The 20,759-nt window shown below is 41.3% G+C and overlaps 1 protein-coding gene across 1 annotated transcript in view; it reads left to right on the forward strand.

Moving 5' to 3' along the window:
* Positions 1-298: 298 nt before the first annotated feature.
* The window catches only part of LOC138909738 (uncharacterized), a 28,633-nt gene continuing 8,172 nt past the window's right edge, over positions 299-20,759 (forward strand). The window contains exons 1-2 of the mRNA XM_070200951.1: positions 299-904; positions 1,455-1,745. Of these exons, the coding sequence (XP_070057052.1) occupies positions 299-904; positions 1,455-1,745 (897 nt within the window). The remainder of the gene's footprint in view (positions 905-1,454; positions 1,746-20,759) is intronic.

Raw genomic sequence — 20,759 nt, forward strand, 5'->3', positions numbered from 1 at the left:
TAAATTCCAATGGTCAGATGCTTGTGAAATGAGCTTCCAAGAGTTGAAATCAAGATTAACTACGGCACCGGTGTTGACTCTACCAGAGGGTACAGATGGATTTGTCGTATATTGAGATGCTTCAAGGATCGGACTTGGGTGTGTATTAATGTAACGTGGAAAGGTGATAGCGTATGCTTTTAGGCAACTCAAGAATCATGAAAAGAACTATCCAACACATGACTTAGAGCTTGCAGCGGTGGTCCTTGCGTTGAAGATTTGGCATCATTATTTGTATGGGGTCCATGTGGATGTATTCATGGACCATAAAAGCCTTCAATATATTTTCAAACAGAAGGAATTGAATTTGAAGCAGAGAAAATGGCTTGAGTTACTCAAGGATTATGACATCGACATCCTGTATCATTCGGGGAAGGCTAACGTTGTAGCGGATGCTCTTAGCCAAAAATCTATGGATAGTTTGGCTCACTTGGAGGCATATCAAAGGCCGTTAGCCAAGGAGATTCATCGGTTGGCTAGTTTGGGAGTTCGTCTTGCGGTCTCTAGTGAAGGAGGGGTGATTGTGCAAAATAGGGCTGAATCGTCGCTTGTGGTGGAAGTCAAGGAGAAGCAATTCAACAATTCATTGTTGGTACAATTGAAGGAGGGGATTCAAAAACATAATACCATGGCCTTTACTCTTGGCGTGGATGATGGTACACTAAGGTACCAAGGGCGACTATGTGTTCCAAATATGGATGATCTCCGAGAAAGAATCATGATCGAGGCTCACACTTCTAGGTATTCCGTGCACCCCGGCTCTACAAATATATATCATGATCTTAGGGAAGTCTATTTGTGGAACGATATGAAGAGGAACGTAGCGGACTTTGAGGCAAGATGTCCAAATTGTCAGCAAGTGAAGGTCAAATACCAAAGGCCCGGTGGGTTGGCACAGAACATAGAAATTCCAATGTGAAAGTGGGAAATGACTAACATGGACCTTGTGGTAGGGCTACCTTGCACTCCTCGTAAATTTTACTCGATTTGGGTGATTGTGGTTCGACTCACGAAATCAGCACACTTCTTACCTGTTAAGACTACCTACATAGCAAAATAGTATGCTCAGTTTTACATCCAGGAAATAGTCAGGTTGCATGGCACCCCAGTTTCTATTATCTCAGATCGAGGGGCACAATTCATGACTAATTTTTGGATGAAATTTCAGCAAGGTTTAGGTACTTAGGTGAATCTTAGTACAGCCTTCCATTCAAAGACCGACGTGTAGGGAGAGCGGACTATTCAGACTCTTGAGGATATGTTGCGTGCTTGTGTTCTTAACTTCAAAGTTAGCTGGGATGATCATTTGTCTCTAATAGAATTTGCCTATAACAATAGTTATCATGCCAGCATTCAGATGATACCGTTCGAGGCTCTATATGGTAGGAGATATAGATCTCTTATTGGGTGGTTAGGAAGCGGAGTTGATAGGGCCAGACATCGTGCATCAGGCTATGGAAAAAGTTAAGATCATTAAGGAGCGATTGAAAATGGATCAGAGTCGTCAAAAGTCCTATTTGGATGTGCGTCGGTTCAAAGAAGATTATTGGGTTTTCTTGAAGGTTTCCCCCATGAAGTGTATAATGCGATTTGGTAAGAAAGGGAAATTGAGTCTGAGGTATGTTGGGCTGTACAGAATCGTTCAGAGGATTGGTCAGGTGGCTTACAAGCTTGAGCTACCACCTGAGATGTCATTAGTGCACCCGGTATTCCATTAGTCTATGTTGAAGAAGGTAGTTGGAGATCCGTCGGTTATTGTGCCAGTAGAGACCATTGAGGTTAGTGAAGAATTGACTTATGAAGAAATTCCAGTTGCCATCCTTGATGGGCAAGTCCGAAAATTGAGGAATAAAGAGATTACCTCCGTGAAAGTGTTATGGCGAAACCAGCAGGTTGAAGAGGCCACCTGGGAGGCCGAGGAAAAAAAGAAGAAGTATCCTTATTTGTTTGGATAGCCATGTATTTATAAAATTGTGTTCTATGAAAATGCTAAGAGTTACCTTCTACGAATTATGTATCATTTGTACCGTTGATGTTAAAAGTGTTCCTTTTTGGTGGTATACTGCTCGTGAGGCCACGGTTGGCATTGTTTTGGGATTCTCTGGCAGGTACATAGGCCCAATTACAGGGGAGACTCTAGCGAAAATTTTGGAAATTTAGGGAGTTAGTCAAAAATTAGAACTGATGGTGTGTGTTGTAGCAACTGAGTCACATTGTGCGCTAATAGTGAATTTTGACCCTTATTCGAGGACGAATGATCCTAAGTGGGGGAGGATGTAAGGCCCCATAAATTTTGCCTAAAAACCCGGGGTTTCGTGGTGCCAAAGTAGGCTTTTGTGTTGACGAATGTAGAAGCAAGTCGCGGTACAGACTTTTTGGGTTGAACAATGTACTGGGGAGTAAAGAAATTCTTTTTGCAGAAGAAGACATTTCTGCGGCCCACTATGCGTCCGCAGAATCACTATGCGGGCCGCAGAGTGATTCGTCGAGTGAAGCAGGAAACTGGACAAGATTGGATGGCATTGTGCGGTCAATTATGCGATCGCAAATTCATTTCGCGGGCTGTATATCGACCACGGAACCAGCATGAAGATTTTTTCGGAGGGAGGTTCTGCGGCACATTATGCTACCGCATAACAGGTCTTCGGACCGCATAATGGTCGCAGAGTGGGGCAGGAGTCCCCAGTTCTGGGGGTTATTTCGTGGACGGCAGAAGCATCAGATCTGTGATGGGGCTCCTTTTTTCTAATTTTTTTACTGATCCTATTTCGATATATTAGAGTAATGGACCACTTCTGAAGCAAAAACATACATTCTAGAGAGAGGGAGTACCAAAGAGTGAGGGGGAGTTCCTAAGCCCATCATCCATCAATTCTTGCTCAAAGCTGAAGAAATTGTTAGAAGAAATAACTAGGTCTTCATCCTAGAGGTAAGTTTCTACTCCATAGCCCTCAATTCCGTGATTCTAATTGATAATAGGTAATTAGTAAGGCAATTCTTGGGCATGGAAGTTATTTATTTTTACATGCATGTACTATCAAGGGTTGGGGGAAGAATGTTGAGCTAAATTGGGTAGACTTTGGCTAGTGGGGTGAAAGAATCCACCATGGGAGGACCTTGAAATCATAATACCCACCTAGTGTTTGATAAAATGCTCAAATGAGCTGGAACCATAAACTCTCTCCTAATTTGTGTTCAATTTTTCAATATCTCTAAATAGATAGAAGTGGCTAGGATCTCCGGAATATGTTAGTAAATTAAAAGGGCTCGAGGCAAGGTATGTTGGCTAAACTCTTCTCTTAGAATTGAACCCTGCAACGTCCTTGTAAGTCTCATAATGCCCTATATAAATTGAATTGTTTTCAAATAAGCCTTGTGTCGAAATAATTATGTGTTCAAAATGCATTCCAAAGATTCTTGCTATGTTAAGTTAATGTTTGAGGATGTGGTTTAAGTATGGGTTGTGTGTGTTACTATGTTATGATTTGAAAGCGTGAATTCTTATGAAAGCTACCATGTCAATTGTGTAAGAAGTCATATGTCCCTAAGACCCTAATTTGCTCAAGTATGTGATTTAAGTCTTAATTTGAAAGGCCTTGTTGTTAATTATTCATGATAATGATTGAAAATAGAATAGTGAGCTGAATTATGAAGAATGGCCAATGTGCCAAGAATGATATTGCGTTATGGCCAATGATGTCAATAAAATGAATGATATGTAAAGGAATATGAATTGAGAGGTATATACTTTTAATAACAAATGCTTTGGTAGTATCGATTAGCCATAGAGGAAGGGTAGGTCGGAACAACCTAACCCCGAAACTACACGTGCCGGTGTAGGAGGGATTGAGGGGTAAATCCCCGTGTTAATGTGACAAGACTGTTTCCCCTTATATGGGATGAGATCGATGTGTTGAGATGTTTTCCCCTTAAATGGGATGAGATTATTGCTAGCTAGATGTGATGTAATGTCGAACCACACTACATTGTGGTGAGACGACTTAGCCGATCGGGCTGAGATCGGACGCCATGCCGCGCACATGGTGGTATTGTGAGTGTATGTATCGGGATGAGACGGCTTAGATAGTCGGGCTGAGATCGGACTCCGTGCTAAAATACGGTGGTATATCGGTGATAAAGATCTCCCAATTTAAATTGCCGATACCTACTTGAAATTTATGTTTCCCCTAATGTGGTACTTTGATACCGTTTGAGTCTCTTATTCATATCATGTTTTATTCTCCATTTACTGTTGCTCATTCTATTGAGAGGGTGTTTAGTTTTACATACTAGTACTATTCCATATGTACTAACGTCCTTTTTGCCGCGGGCGCTGCATCTTTAATAGATGCAGGTGGTTCCATAAATGTGGTATTGATCAGTGATAGTAGCACACCCTCTCCTCATGTGATTTGGTGAGCCCCACTTCATTTCGGAGTGCTGTATCTTTTATCCTTAGTACATAGAATTTTGAAGTATAGCCGGGGCCTTTTTGTCGTCACTATCATAGCACTCTTCTGTTCCTGTTAGAGTCTCCGTAGACATAGTGTGGATTGTATCTATTTTTGGGAAAGTTAACTAAAAATGTTGTAATGGTATCATCTGTTCCACTTTAACTATGATTGTACAACGTACTATTTTGAAGATATGTTAATGATGTAACTAATGGGAATGAACCGGTGTTGTTCACATGACTTCTTATTGACTTATTAATGAAATGTATTCTTCTCTTTATTTGTGGGTGAGTTGGGTAGACGACACTGTGCAGGTTTGCTCAACCGAGGTAACTCTGTTGAGCGAAGGCATGCTCGGAAGATCCGCCAAAAATACATCTTGAAAATCCCTCGCTACCGGAAGTGACTCCACGGCAGGAGTATCAACACTGACATCCCTCACGAAAGCTAGATAAGCATTACACCCCTTCTCTACCATACGCTGAGCCTTTAGAAATGAGATAACCCTGCTAGGAATGTAATCTAAAGCACCTTTACACTCAATCCATAGTAATCCTAGCATAGCCAGCATCACGGTCTTGGCGTGATAATCGAGAATAGCATGATAGGGCAACAACCAGTCCATGCCCAAAATAATATCAAAATCTACCATACTGAGCAATAATAGATCGGCGCTGGTCTCAAAAACACCAAGAATAACTAAACACGACCGATACACATGGTCAACAACAATAGAATCTCCCACAGGTGTGGACACATAGACATGAGAACTCAAAGAATCATGGGATACACCCAAATACCGAGCAAAATAAGATGACACATAGGAATAAGTGAAGCCTGGACCAAATAAGACTGATGCATCTCTATGACAGACCGGAACAATACCTGTGATGACTGAGTCGGATGCAACTGCCTCCGTCCTAGTAGGAAGAGCATCATATCTAGCCTGGCCTCCCCCTCTAGGGTGACCTCTACCTTCTCAACCTCCACCTCTAGCTGGCCCTGTAGTGGAGTGGCAATTGGTACGATAGCCATGGCCTGAGCACCTGATGGAGCACGCAGAGTCTGAGTAGTCTGTGGAGGTGCACCCCTCATGAGTTTGGGGCAATCCCTCACCATATGACGAGTGTCACCACACTCAAAACAAGATCTCGGAGGACGTGGCTGATGTGGCTAGCTCGGGCCTAATCGGCTGGACGGACTGCTGAAGGCACCTCATGCAGGAGGTGCACTAGACAATAGTGGTGCATAATAGGGAGCCTAAGGCCTATGAGTGGTTGGAATACCGCTGGAGGTTGGAAGTGCTGAATGAACAGGGCGAATCACATAGCCCCTACCATGACGAGCTGCAACTGGGGCACGAGTACCAGTATATGTGCCAGAATCTTGAGGCCTCTTGGCCTCCCTCTCCTCTCTCTCCCGAGTCAACATACCCTCCAATCTCCTAGCGATCCCCACTACCGACTAGTATGCGATGTCCATCTCCAACTCTCGAGCCATGCCAAATTTGATACTGGGGTTGAGCCCCTCGATATATCGATGGGCTCGCTCTCTAACAGTAGCAGCTAAGGTTGGTGCATGCCTAGCCAAATAATTAAGCCAGACTGCATACTCCGACACGGTCATGGAACCCTGGCGCAACTGCTCAAACTCAGTGTGCCATGCATCTCTGAGACTCTAGGGAACAAACTCCCTCAAGAATGTATCCGAGAACAAAGTTCAAGTGAGCGAAGCTGCCTCGGCCGGACTACCCAACTCATAAGCTCGCCACCACTGATAAGTCGCTCCCTTAAGCTGGAACGTAGTGAAAGCAACCGCACTAGACTCCACAATACCCATAGTACGGAGGATACGGTGGCACTCCTCAAAAAAACTCTGGGCATCCTCTGACGCCAACCCGCTAAAAGTAGGGGTGGTACTTCTTGTACCTCTCGAGCCTGAGCTGCTCTCCATCAGAAACTGCTGCCCTAACCTCGGGCTGAACTGGGGTGACCGGCTGCACTGGAATGACCTCTGGGATCTGGTCAACCAGGACCCGCTACTCTGGGGGTATGGGCAGCGGGATTTTGTGCTCCTCCCCCGGCCTGAGATGTGGCAGGAGCAAGTGGGAACAACCCTGCCTGAGCTAAAGTGACGAACATGCTCAGAAATTAGGCGAGAGTCTCCTGGAGTGCTGGTGCAGTAACAGGCGTCTCAGGTGCCTGCTCTCCAACTGGAGCTACTGGTGGCTCCTCTACAGCAGCTCGTGTAGGTGCTCTGGCTGCACCGCGTGGACGCCCTCGACCTCTACCCCAGCCCCGGCCTCTCACGGCTCTAGTAGGAGGCGCGGGTGTCTGGTCATCTGATTCAACTGTACGTGTCCTCACCATCTATGAAAGAATAGAAAGACAGAAACTTAGAATTCCGAGGTCAACAATTTTTCACGATAAGGAATCAAAGAAGTGAAGATTTTCCTAACAATTCCATAGCCCCCCGAAGATAAGTACAGACGTCTCTGTACCGATTCACGAGACTCTACTAAACCTACTTGTGACTCTTAACACCTATGAACCTAGAGCTCTGATACTAACTTGTCACGACCCCAAATTCCCTCTGTGGGATATCGTGACGGCACCTAGTGTCTAAGACTAGGTAAGCCTAACAATATGTGAAAATATTAAGTAAGAGATTAAAACTTGAACATCCAAACAATTTCATAAATAGAATCTACTAAAACTCAATACGTACAATCCCAAAACCTGGTGCGATATAAGTCACAAGCTCTAGATACAGCACCGAACAATCCTATACATCACTGTCTATAAAATGTAAAGAAATAAGGAAGGACAGGGTAGAAGAGGACTCCGAGGCTTGCGGACGCGGACATGTGTACCTTGAAGTCTCCAAAAACAAGCAACTCAGCGAGCTAATACCGGGGCTGATAGGATGTACGTGGATCTGCGCAAAAATATATGTAGAAGCGTAGTATGAGTACACCACAACGGTACCTAGTAAGTGCCAAGCCTAACCTCGGTAGAGTAGTGACGAGGTCAGGTCAGTTCAAGGCCCTACCGGAGATAATAAGAAATAAGACAGAAGACATAATGATATAATGATAATGGAAAAGGAAGTGAAACAATAAAGAATTTACGGAAAGTTGACAACATGGAATCAAGGTAATCAATACAACACGAAAGGAAGACAAGGAGTTTACATGTTAAGGAAACAACAACCAAACAAATACATCAAATAGAGAAAAGATCAATAGGGGCACTCCCGAGGTATCGCCTCGTAGTCCCAAATCATAAAAATAAATAACTCACAATCTTTCTTTATATCACCGCGGGGGCCTTTACATTTACTTTTAAAAATTATTTTTCCCAAAATAGCACCCCGCATTTTATCCCACCTTATCACACCGCATGCCTTCTAGTAGTTTCCCTACTAGCCACGCGTATCAAGCCCACCTTATCTCACCGCATGCGTTTCAACACCCAGACCTTACACCACCACATGCATATCAATAATAACAACGGCACGGCAAAAACCTCAAGCAAATAGCAACAACAACACAGTAGAAACCTCATGCAAATAATAACAGCATCACGGCAGAAACCTTATGCAAACAACCAAACAATTACCTCAACAATAACACGAATGCCAAACATAACAGCTAAGTAAAATGACATTTCAAAACTTATACCTTGCCTCAGTAGAAACCACGGCCTTTGCAACTCAACACCAAACTCAACAGCAAGATATTTCAAGGATAGCAATTTAAGTAGAGAATTCCACAATTAAATAGTGAGTACGGAATTAAGAAAGCAAGTAATTCAACTAAACATGTAGTACAAATAGCAAATAAGAGATAAGACAAGTAGACATGTGAAGTTAGGCTAAACATGATGAATATAACCTGCTAAAGTAACTCAAATAAGACATGAAAAGGAAACAACGTAGCTAAAACTAGAATTTCAACATTTAGCCTGTGTACGCACTCGTCACCTTACATACACGACCTTCACTTATCACAATTATCACAACAATACCAAATCATAAGGGGAATTTTTCTCACACAAGGTTAGATAAGTCACTTACCTCAAACCACGCTAAATCAATCAACTAGAAGGCCTTTCCCTTGATTTTCCGACTCCGAGCGGCTCAAATCTAGACAAAACAATTTCATACTATAAATATAACTATAGGAAACTAATTTATATAATGAAATTATGATCTTAGAAAAGAATTGAAAAATTGTCCCAAAAGTCGACCCGGGATCGCGTCTCGGAACCTGACCAAAATTATAAAATCCGAAAACCCATTCGATATCGAGTCCAACCATACAAGAATTATCCAAATACGACATCATTTTTCCTTTCCAAACCCAAAAACTTAGTCTAAGAAGTTTCTACCATTTTCCCCAAATTTCAAACTCCAAACACTAATTAAATGAAGAAATTATAACTAGATTCGTGGGAATTAATCAAAAATGAGTTAGAATTCCTTACCCCAAAGTCCTCTCTAAAAATCCCTCGAAACTACACCTCAAACGGAGCTCTCAAAGTCCCAAAATGAATTATGAAATCAAACCCTCAAAAATCCCCTTTTCTGCCTAGCGACCTTCGCTTATGTGGCCTTTGGGTTGCTTCTGCGATGCCGCACCTGCGGAAAAACCATCGCAGCTGTGGTCCAAGCTTAAGTCTAGGGGTTCCGCTTCTGGGGATAAGAGCTCACATCAGTGAGCTAATTCTACGAAGAAACGACTGCATCTGCGGTCAAGCCTTAGGCTGTTTTCCCAAGTTCCGCTTCTGTGACCATTGGCCTCCGCATCTGCGGACAAGTGATCACACCTGCGATCCCAACTGGGCTAAACAAAATCCGCTTCTGTGACCATTGGCTCGTATTGGCGAGCCCGCACCTGCAGCCAATCCCTCCATAGGTGCGAAGACACCAGAACCAGCCCAGCACTTCAGCAAATCACTAAGTCCAAATTGATCCGATTTCCATCCGATTCACACCCGTTGCCCCCGGGACCCCGTCCGAATATACCAACAAGTTCTAAAACACGTAACAGGCCTACTAGAAGCCAAAACCACATCAAACAACATGAATTCTACGGATCGCAACCTAAATTCAAGCCTATGAACTATGAACTTTCAAATTCTGAAACCAACGCCGATTCATACCAAAACAACTCTGATTGACACCAAATTGTTTCACACAAGTCATAATTGGCATTACAGACCTATTCCGACTCCCAAAATCAAGATCCGACCCCAATTTCAAAAAGTCCACTCCCTGCCAAACTTTCCAAAAATCTTCCAACTTTTCAATTTTTGCCAAACTACGCCGAAACGAGCTACGGACCTCCAAATCAACATTCGGACACGCTCCTAAGACAAAAATCACCATACGGAGCTATTCAGAACCATCAAAACTCCATTCCGAAGTCATCTTCACACAAATCAAACTACAGTCAACTCTAACAACTTAAACCTCCAACTTAGGGACTATATGTCCCATTACAATCCGAAACTCACCCGAAACCAAAACCAACCACCCCGACAAGTCACGTAACCATAATATAACATAGAGGGAGCATAAATTAGGAGATAGGGGCTAAAATACTCAAAACGACCGGCCGAGTCATTATAGAGATGAAACAAGAAAGATCCATAACAAAATTGAATTGAAGATTGCCATATAAGAGTCAAAACTAAATTTAAAAAAAAAAGTTATGATTTCCATTAAATGGGATCCCATATAAGTTCTATTTTCATGTCTGAAAATCTCCTCCTAAACTCACTTTAAGAATGCCAAGTGATTTTTTAATTATTTTCCACTTGGCTTAATGTAACACCCCAAAAAATTTCGAAGTACTTATGTGTAAATCCCGGTAAAATTTGCAAAGGAAATAATATTTTATTGGGTTGAACAATGCACCGAAAAGTAAAGAAAAATATTTGGTAGAAAAGTACATTTATGCGACCGCAAAACCACTTTGCGGACCGCATAATGGCCGCAGAGTGAGGAAGTTGATTGGGTCAGTTGGAAGCAACTATGCGGTCGACTATGCGACCGTATAGTGACCGCATACACAGGCAGTTCTTTTGGCTATTTTGTAATCAAATATGCGACCGATATGTGGTCCGAATATCGGTTATGTGATCGCATACCTTGTTTCGGAGCTCCATTTTTAAGTTTTTAAAACCCGACCCTATTTCGTTAAATACACTCTTTGGGCCATTTTTGAGTCATAATCTGATATTTTAGAGTAAGAGAGAGTGCCCTAGAGTGAAAAAGTGTTCTTCCATAATTTTTCTTCAATTCTTGCTCAAATTTTGGAAGATTAAGAAGGGAAGCTTACTAGGTCTTCATCCTAGAGGTAAGATTCTACACCCTAAACCCTAATTTCAAAATTTTCTGAAAATTGGTAACTAGCAAGATAAATTTCTGGGCATGAGAGTTGTTTATTTTACATGCATGTATTATCAAAGGGTGTAGGAAGATTGTTGAGCTAAAAATGGCAAAGATTGGGTTGTGGGATGTTGAAGTCCTTCATAAAAAAGACATTGAAACCTTATGCACACCTAGTGTTTGATAAAATACTCAAGTGAGCTAGAACCATGATCATCTTCCTAATTTTGATTCAATTTTTTTATATTTCTAAAATAGATTGAAGTTGCTAAGAATTTCGGAATGTTTTAGAGTGTAAGGAAGCTCAAGTGAGGTATGTTGGCTAAACTCTTCTCTTAGAATTGAATCTCACGATATTCATATAAATTATGTAAGTCCCGAATGATTCATTATGAAATTGGCTATTCCGAGTAAAATTAGGTTGAACGATATATGTTCAACAAGCATTACAAATGCTCTATTCATGTTATGCTACCAATTGAGGATGTGTTAAAATATGGATTGTGCATTAATAATATTTCGACCTTAAGTCAAGTTTAAATAAAGGCTATTATGTCAAAATTTGTGAAATATCTCTATGTGCATTAGACTCTAAATTGCTCACATATGTACTACACACTTTGATTTAAATTGTGTTTGTTGTTGATGATGAGGATGATATTTGAAATTGATAATGTGAGCATGAAATACTAAATATGGCCAACGTGCCAAGAATGATCTTATAATTATGGCCACTAGTGCCAATAAAATGAAAAGATGTGAAAGTATTATGAAATGCGATGATTGATATAAAAAGGTTGATGTCACAAATAAGACGTCCTAGCCGATCGGGTCGTGATCGGACACCATGCAGCACACATGGTGGTGATTGTACTAAAAATTATAATTGAAATGGTAATTGTGGTTGATGTCCCTAATGGATAGCCTAGCCGATCGGGTCGTGATCGGACTCCGTATTAAAGACAGTGGTATTGATATTGAGAAAAATTATGGTTGATGCCTCTAATGAAATGGCCTAGCCGATCGGGTCATGATTGGACTCCGTGATGATAGTACGGTCGTACTGGTTTTGTGAATAATGGTATTGTGAATAATGGTATTGTGGACAATGGTATATCGATACCAAAAATCTCCCAATGTGAGATGTAAAAATTTATTTGAACATTGTTTCGATCCTAAATTGAGGTTTGATGTTGATTAAGTCTTTCATTGATATTATGATAATCTTATTTATATTATTTGTCATTCTATTGAGAGAGTGTTTAATTATACATACTAGTGCTATTCGACGGTACTAACGTCCCTTTTGCGGGGGGCGCTGCATCTTTAAATGTATGCAGGTGGTTCCACAGCAGGAGATATTGATCATTGATAGCAGTGCACCTTCTTCCCAACTGACTTGGTGAGCCCCACTTTATTCCGGGGTCATAAATCTTTTATACTTTGTGTATTCTATTTGAGGTATAGCCGGGGCCTTATTTTCGGTATTATCATTGCACTCTTCTTTATCTATAGAGGCTCCGTAGACATAGTGTGGGTTATATATTGGTGCTGGGGAAAGACAAACTATATTATGTTGTGGATGTATTACTTGTCCATTTGAGACTTTAAAAATGATGAAACTATTGGAAATGAATTGGTATTGTAGACATGAACATATTTTCGTCTAATTAATGATAATATGTATTTTCTCTATTCATGGATGAGTTTGGGTAGAATAAAATCTAACAGGCTTGCTCGGTCGGGTTTACTCAGTTGAGCGCCGGTCACGCTCCTCGGTTTTGGGGCGTGACACTTAACCACAATACCAATTATACATTGTAACTTTATTCCTTTAATATATATATATATATATATATATATATATATATATATATATATATATATATATACGGCATTATGTACGAATAGTTGGAAAAAACTAACCAAACATGATATATATTGTTGGTGAATTTTATACAAAAATTAATACTTCTTGAATGTCACGCCCCAAAATCACTTGACTGGCATTCGACATCCTATCCTACCCGAGTGAACTAACTTATACAATATTACCCATCTATATGCCTAATAGATGGATGCAGAAACCTTTTAAACTATAATTATTTTAATCAATAAAACAAAGCAATAATACAATCTTTAATCAATCTTTTTATTTTTCATTAAAAAAATATAAAGGTTAAGAGTTTCATTCATGCATGTCATATGAATAATAATAGAATTTTTAACCCAAAACATAAATACTACTATTGTCTGTGGAATCTCTATGGCGCGGAATGAAATGTCAACTGAGCATACCGCGATGACTCGAAAGAATAATAATAATAATAATAATAATAATAATAATAATAATAATAATAATAATAATAATGACAACAACAATAATAACTACTCCATTGGTACAAATGTGAAGCCTCGCCAAAAGTCACATATGAATATATGGAGTTGTCCTATCCACAAAGCTCAAGCTGCTCAGGTCCGGCCCTCCTAAAAACATAAATAAAAATTTAGTAACGGGCCTAAGTTTCACATGCCTAGTATGAATCATGAACCTCTTTCCCTAATAAATAAGTTAGACAAGATTTAAGAAAACATGAGACATGCATAAACAATTACTATAAGAAAAAAAATATTTATATCAATTAACAATCTATACAATGAAATAAAGCGGTAATATAAAATATATTTCAGAGTCTCCTTTTAGCATTAAGTTTTAACAAAATCAAGTAAAAATCTTATCTTTACCGGGAGCATTATTCCATCACCGACACAAAAAAGTCAACTAAGTTATGTACTGGCGATAGGTATCATATACCGTACTTGCTTAGATCGTCTTACTGTTGTGCCACACGAATCGATTCAGCCATGCTAATAAAGTAGCACAAATATACCCTCTCGTGGGACACTCTTTCGTAGTTCCATACTATAATGTAGGTTCCATGCCTACTCCGTCATATGTAGTTTCATAATCTATTATGGAAAAATATCTAAGCTTAATCTCGGTGAACTCAAGTAACTCCCAAAATATTTACTTTTATCACGTATAACATTTATAGCCAATCTAATCATTTATGAATAGTTAAGTGTAAAACGTTTCTGTAATCATGTATTTTTATTTCACAAAATACTACAAAGTGTAGCGTTTTTTTCTTTGAAAATAAAACGAAGTTACATCTTAAGAAAATAATTTTTATAGCACTTGAATATTTTACTTGGTTTGTCTAAGATAGTTAGTGGCAATGTTGTGTCTTACTATTTCGCTTTTCAGTGCAGGTCCTATTTACTAGTTATCGCTTTTGCTTTGCATCTTTCTTCTAGATTTCATGATGTTCCTATTTTTCTTATGATTGTTGTGGCGATACTAATATTGTCTCCCTTTGCTTTGCATCTTTCTTCTGGATTTCATGGTGTTCCTATTTTTTCTATGATTGCTGTTGTGATACTAATATTGTCTCCTTTTTGTCCTTTTGTCTTTTTGTTTTTTAAGCCAAGGGTCTTTCGGAAACAGCCTCTTTACTCCTTCGGGGTAAGGGTAAGGTCTGCGTACACACTATCCTCTCTAAACCCCATTAGTGGAATTTTACTGGATTGTTGTTGTTGTTGTTGTTGAATATTTTACTATGCAAGAAATGGTGCAATTCCAACCCTCTCATTCCCACAAGCTAGGAATCACATTTAAAATTTATTTCTACGCAATTTTCGATATGAGTTTGCAGAAACACTCCGAGGATAAAAAGTTTCAGTGTACCTGAGATTGCTTTCCAAATCGTATCCCCAAGGTTCTAATTTCACTAATGATTCACGATTTACAGATATGAGGTATTAATGACGCATCCCGACAATAGGGTGGGATGCGTCAATTACGTATCCAACACAGGTCTGGCTTCACAAGTTTAGTAAATATCCATATTCTCACCAAAGAAAGCGATTCTTCAGTTTTTAACTCTAAGTCTAGTATTTCGTATGCAACCATATAATATTCAATAGTTAAAATACTATCTAGACTGTAAAGAATAGCATTTAGCTCATATCTCATCAAGTCGATACTATTCATAGTCTTCCCCAACTATCCTTTAAGTTCAAGAACACTAGCTGTTAGGGTTTACTCAATAACGTATAAAAACCGTAATTCCAGCTCAATATCGTCATCCTCAAATGTATTTATTCTCTAATATTAAGTTTAGGATAGTAGGATTACCTTTGTAGAGAAACTTTAGCTCTTTCCTCCTCTTTGTGTTTGTATACGGGTAAAACCAGGCTCACTGAACACCTCGATTTGCCGGTAAGTCAAACGGAGCAGGAACGTGACCGTAATGAATCAGAGTCAAAGCGAGGAGCCCCTCGTATCGGGGCTCGGGTAAAACACCTGCCCTTGGGGTATCGAGGCCATGTCCTTTGGGTCCGGTTCGAGGATCAAGACTTCGGAGAGTATTACCAAACAGCTTCACACGACTAACAAATGGCCGTCATATCCGCGCCCAACTGGATATCATGGCGTGAATCTCGGCCCGTATTGGCAGAAAATCAGTGATTAGCGAAACACAAGATTTTTACCTTTCTTAGAATTGTACTTTGAGTAAAACTCCCCTACTATATAAAGGGTAAAGCTTATTATTCATGGGACACATTGTAACACGCATATCAAGGTAATTTATTTCAATTCTCTTTGTTGTTCAAAGTTCTTATTTTTATTCTTAAGTTCTTCATAAGTACAAGCTTGGAATCGAGGGCAGGTTCCTCATCGAGCTATCAACCGAGCTCGGAATTATACTTATCATTAGTTTGGCCATTTATTACGTCTTTCATTTGCTTAATCTAACGTCGTTAATCACTCGTATTGAATTAATCTGCATATCCTTAAAACCACATATAAATTCCATTGTTACCCATTTTTTAGGGTAAACGGTGTGGCGCCCACTGTGGGGCTAGGGATAATAGTGGTAATTTGATACAAATTTCCATAATGCACTCTGTTTTACACTTGTTCTTTGAGATTTTAATTTTAGGTCCAATTAAAAATGTCGAACTCTCAATCTGCTCATCTGAACGTTGATGCTGAGTCTGGCCACCATGGCGAGAACAACAATGTAGTGCCCAACAACGAGGTGTCTCCTGTTGACCCCAACAGAGTTCCAATCGCGGACCCGATCGATGCTAACTCACTTGTGGCTATCGACGCAAACTTGTCTACCGAACCCGAAAATAGCATTCGCGGTGGAGCCCGATCGATAGCCTGGAGTACACACGATGGCGAAGGTGATAGGATCAATTTACCGATGATCTTTGAAATATTACAGGCTTAACAGTCAGCAATAGCCCAGTTGCAGAACCAAAGTCGCGCCCCCAGCAGAGTTGAGCCCGAACTATCCCGAGAAAACACCCACATAAAGGAACCAGCCACAAAAAAAACCAGGTGAAGTTGAACCCGAGACCAACCCCGAGATAATAAGGATGCTTGAGGAACTGACAAAGCGAGTGGAATCAGGAGAAAAGAAAATCGAAGCCAACGGCAAAAAAGTGGAGACCTATAGATCCATGGTTAATCAAATCCCAGAAGCGCCCCCGATATTGAAAGGCCTGGATTCTAAGAAATTTGTTCAAAAACCTTTCCCTCTGAGTGCAGCTCCGAAACCGATCCCAAAGAAGTTCCGTATGCCCGAAATTCCAAAGTATAATGGGACTTAGGATACAAATGAACATGTTACCTCCTACACGTGTGCCATCAAGGGGAATGACTTAGAAGATGACGAAATCGAGTCGACTCTACTGAAAAAGTTCAGAGAAACCCTGTCTAAAGGAGAAATGATATGGTATCACAACCTTCTCCCTAATTCTATTGATTCATTTGATATGCTCGCAGATGCCTTTGTAAAAGCTCATGCCAGGGCCATCAAAGTCGAGACCAGAAAATCGGACCTCTTTAAAGTAAAACAAAGAGATAACGAAATGCTTAGGGAATTTGTATCGAGGTTTCAAATGGAAAGGATGGACTTGCCCTTGGTTGCAGATTATTGGACTGTTCAAGAATTCACTCAAGGACGCAACCCCCAAAGCTTCTTGGCTTCACAGTAGTTGAAATAGAATTTGATATAGTACCCGGCGGTAACTTGGGCTGACGTCCATAACAGGTACCAAACAAAATCAAAGTCGAGGATAATCAGCTCGGGGCCCCCTCTGGGTCCGTGTATCCCATCAAAACTAATGACATGTCTAAAAGAGTCGTCGATCATGAGCCAAGACCAAGCAGAGATCGGTATCAACCATATAGCGGAGATCGAAGGGGCAGCGGATCCGGACATAACCCTGCGAGGAATGAAAAAAGAAGTGATCGAAGTCATAATAGCCGGGGACTCATGAGCAAAAACAGTTTCGACAGGCCAATCGGGGCCAGGAGGCACCGAGGTTTTAGGAATACAACTTTAGCGTCGATGCTGCCGGTATCATGTCAGCCATCGGACGCATCAAAGTGGCCTGGCCATTGCAGTCTGATCCTGCTCAAAGAGAACCCAACCTGATGTGTAAGTATCATGGCACTCATGGCCACAGGACCGAAGACTGCCGACAGCTAAGAGAAGAAGTGGTCCGGTTATTCAATAACGGACACCTCCGGGAATTTGTGAGTAATCGAGCCAAAAACCACTGTAGGAATAGGGACTCCAACAAGCAGACCGAGCAAGAGGAACCTCAGCATGTCATCAACGTGATCATCGGTGGAGTCGTCATCCCCACAAGGGCCAATGCTGAAGCGTTCTAAGGTGTCCATCACAAGGGAAAAATGAACCCAAAATTACATGCCGGAGGGGACCATCTCTTTCAACGATAAAGACGCTAAAGGCATCGTGCAACCGCATAACGATGCCCTGGTAATTTCTGTACTCATAAATAAATCTTGAGTTAAGCGTGTGTTTATTGATCCAGGTAGCTCGGCCAATATCATCAGATCGAGGGTCGTAGAGCAGCTGGGTCTACAAGACCAAATAGTGCCTGCAGTCCGGGTCTTAAACGGATTCAACATGGCATGTGAAATTACTAAAGGGGAGATTCCCCTGCCAGTAAACACCGCCGTAACCATTCAGGAAAAAAAGTTCTACGTCAGCGAAGGGGATATGAGGTATAACACTCTATTCGAAAGGTCGTGGATTCACAACATGAGGGCAATACCCTCGACACTACACCAGGCGTTGAAGTTCCTAACACCGGGAGGAAACAAGACAGTTTACAGAGAACAGCTGGCCGCAAAAGAAATGCTCGCAGTTGATGAGGTGATCATGATGTCTGCACTCTCGACATTAATGAGCCCGGGGTTGGTTAGGAAGGAAGAAACTAAATAGCAATCACCGACACCGGCCCTGATCGAACCGGAGAAGCATAAGGCTGGCGAGGATGATGATTACGGGGTTCCTAGGTCATTCATCGCCCCTGACGATTCCGATGCCACAAAATCAATAGTCGAGGAGCTGGAGCAAGTCATATTGATCGAACATTTGCCTGATCAGAAGGTATACCTGGGCACGGGGTTGACTCTCGAGCTCAAGAAAAAACTCATTAAATTACTTATAGGTAGCGTGGAATATTTTTCTTGGTCCTATCTAGATATGACAGGGATCCTACCAGAATTGACCACTCATAAGCTAAGCCTGGACTCGAAGTTCCACCCGGTTAAACAGAAAAGGAGGCCTCAGTCCGAAATCAAGCATGCGTTCATCAAAGACGAGGTATCCAAACTCCTTAAAATAGGTTCCATTCGAGAATTTAAGTACCTGGATTGGTTGGCTAACGTAGTAGTAGTGCCTAAAAAGGAAAATAAATAAAGAATGTGCATAGATTACAAAGACTTGAACAAGGCGTGCCCCAAGGACATTTTTCCTTTGGCTAATATCGATTGCATGATCAACGAAACGGCCGGGCACGAGATACTCAGATTTCTCGACGAATATTCCGGGTACAACCAAATCTGGATGGACCCGGGCGATCGATAAAAAACTTCATTCATCACTAAATTCGATACCTATTTTTATAACGTAATGTTGTTCAGACTAAAACATGCCTGTGCCACTTATCAACGCCTAGTAAACCGGATATTCGAAGAACAAATAGGAAAAACAATGGAGGTTTACATTGACGACATGTTAGTTAAGTCCCTGTGAGTAGAGGACCACTTGTTATAACGTAATGTCGTTCAGACTAAAAAATGTCGGTGCCACTTATCAACGCCTAGTAAATCGAATGTTCGAAGAACAAATAGGAAAATCAATGGAGGTTTACATTGACGACATGTTAGTTAAGTCCCTGCGAGTAGAGGACCATTTGGAACATATGCAGGAAACTTTCAACATACTGAAGAAATACAATATGAAGCTGAATCTGGGGAAATTCGCATTCGGGGTCGGGTCCGGGAAGTTCCTTAGATTCATGGTGTCTAACTGGGGAATCGAGATCAATCCCGACAAAATCAAAGATATATAAGACATCACCGTGGAGGATAATGTGAAGGTCGTTCAGAGGCTAACCGGGCGCATAGTCGCCCTGGGTTGGTTCATATCAAGGTCCTTCGATAAGAGCCATCGGTTCTTCTCATTATTGAAGAAGAATAATAACTTTTCATGGACCCCTCGCCAGCAAGCTTTGGAAGAACTCAAATGGTACCTTTTGAGTCCACCCTTGCTTTATACTCCGAAGGAAAACGAGTAGTTGTACCTGTACTTAGCAGTATCTGAGATAGAGGTAAGTGGAGTCTTAGTCCGGGAGGAAGAAGGTACGCAATTTCCTATCTATTATGTTAGCAGGACTCTAGGCGAGGCCGAAACAAGGTACCATCACCTAGAGAAGTTCGCGCTCACTTGGCTAAGCGCCTCCAGAAAGTTAAAGCCATATTTTCAATGCCATACCGTATGTGTCGTAACTTCTTACCCACTGAAGAACATAATGCACAAACCCTAGCTCTCGGGATGACTGGCCAAATACGCTATAGAAATTAGCGGGTACGATATCGAATATCGACCTCGAACCGCCATCAAATCTCAAATTTTAGAAGACTTCGTGGCCGACTTCATGCCAGCCTTTACGTACGGTGCCTTTACGCCAGCCTTGTTAACCTCGGGGACTTCCTCGAGAATCTGGACCCTCTTTACATACGGTGCCTCGAATGCAAAGGGGTCCGGACTCAACGTCGTATTGAAGCCACCTAGGGGTAACGTAATCAGGCAATCTATTTGAACTGTGAAATTGATTACAATGAGGCCGAGTATGAGGCCATGATTGCAGGTCTCGAATTGGCTAAAAGCCTGGGGGCCGAATTGGTTAAAGCTAAGTGTGATTCCCTCCTTGTGGTAAATCAAGTCAATGAGATATTCGAAGTGAAAGAGGAACGAATGCGAAGATACTTGGATAAATTATAGGCAACGCTGCATCGATTCAAGGAATGGATCCTACAACACGTGACCAAGGAGCAAAATGGCGAAGCCGATGCTCTAGCAACTTGGGGTCATCGGTCGATGATGATGAATTCGGCTCAGGAACAATCATACAACTCATGAAATTGGTAGTGGAGGAAGGCCATGCCGAAATAAACTCAATAAGCTTAACTTGAGACTGAAGAAACAAGTATGTAGATTACCTAAACACCGGGAAGTTTCCCTTAGATCCTAAAGAATCGAGAGCTCTGCACACATAGGCGGCCAGGTTTAGCCTATCCGAAGGTACCCTGTTCAGAAGAACGTTCAATGGCCCACTCGCCATATGCTTGGGTCCGGGAGACACTGAATATGTTTTGAGGGAAGTTCACGAAGGTATCTGTGGAAACCATTCGGGAGCAGAATCTTTAGTTTGTAGGATAATTAGAGCCGGCTATTACTGGATTGACATGGAGAA

The sequence above is a fragment of the Nicotiana tomentosiformis genome, chromosome 4, assembly GCF_000390325.3.
Source record: "Nicotiana tomentosiformis chromosome 4, ASM39032v3, whole genome shotgun sequence".
Taxonomy (NCBI): domain Eukaryota; kingdom Viridiplantae; phylum Streptophyta; class Magnoliopsida; order Solanales; family Solanaceae; genus Nicotiana; species Nicotiana tomentosiformis.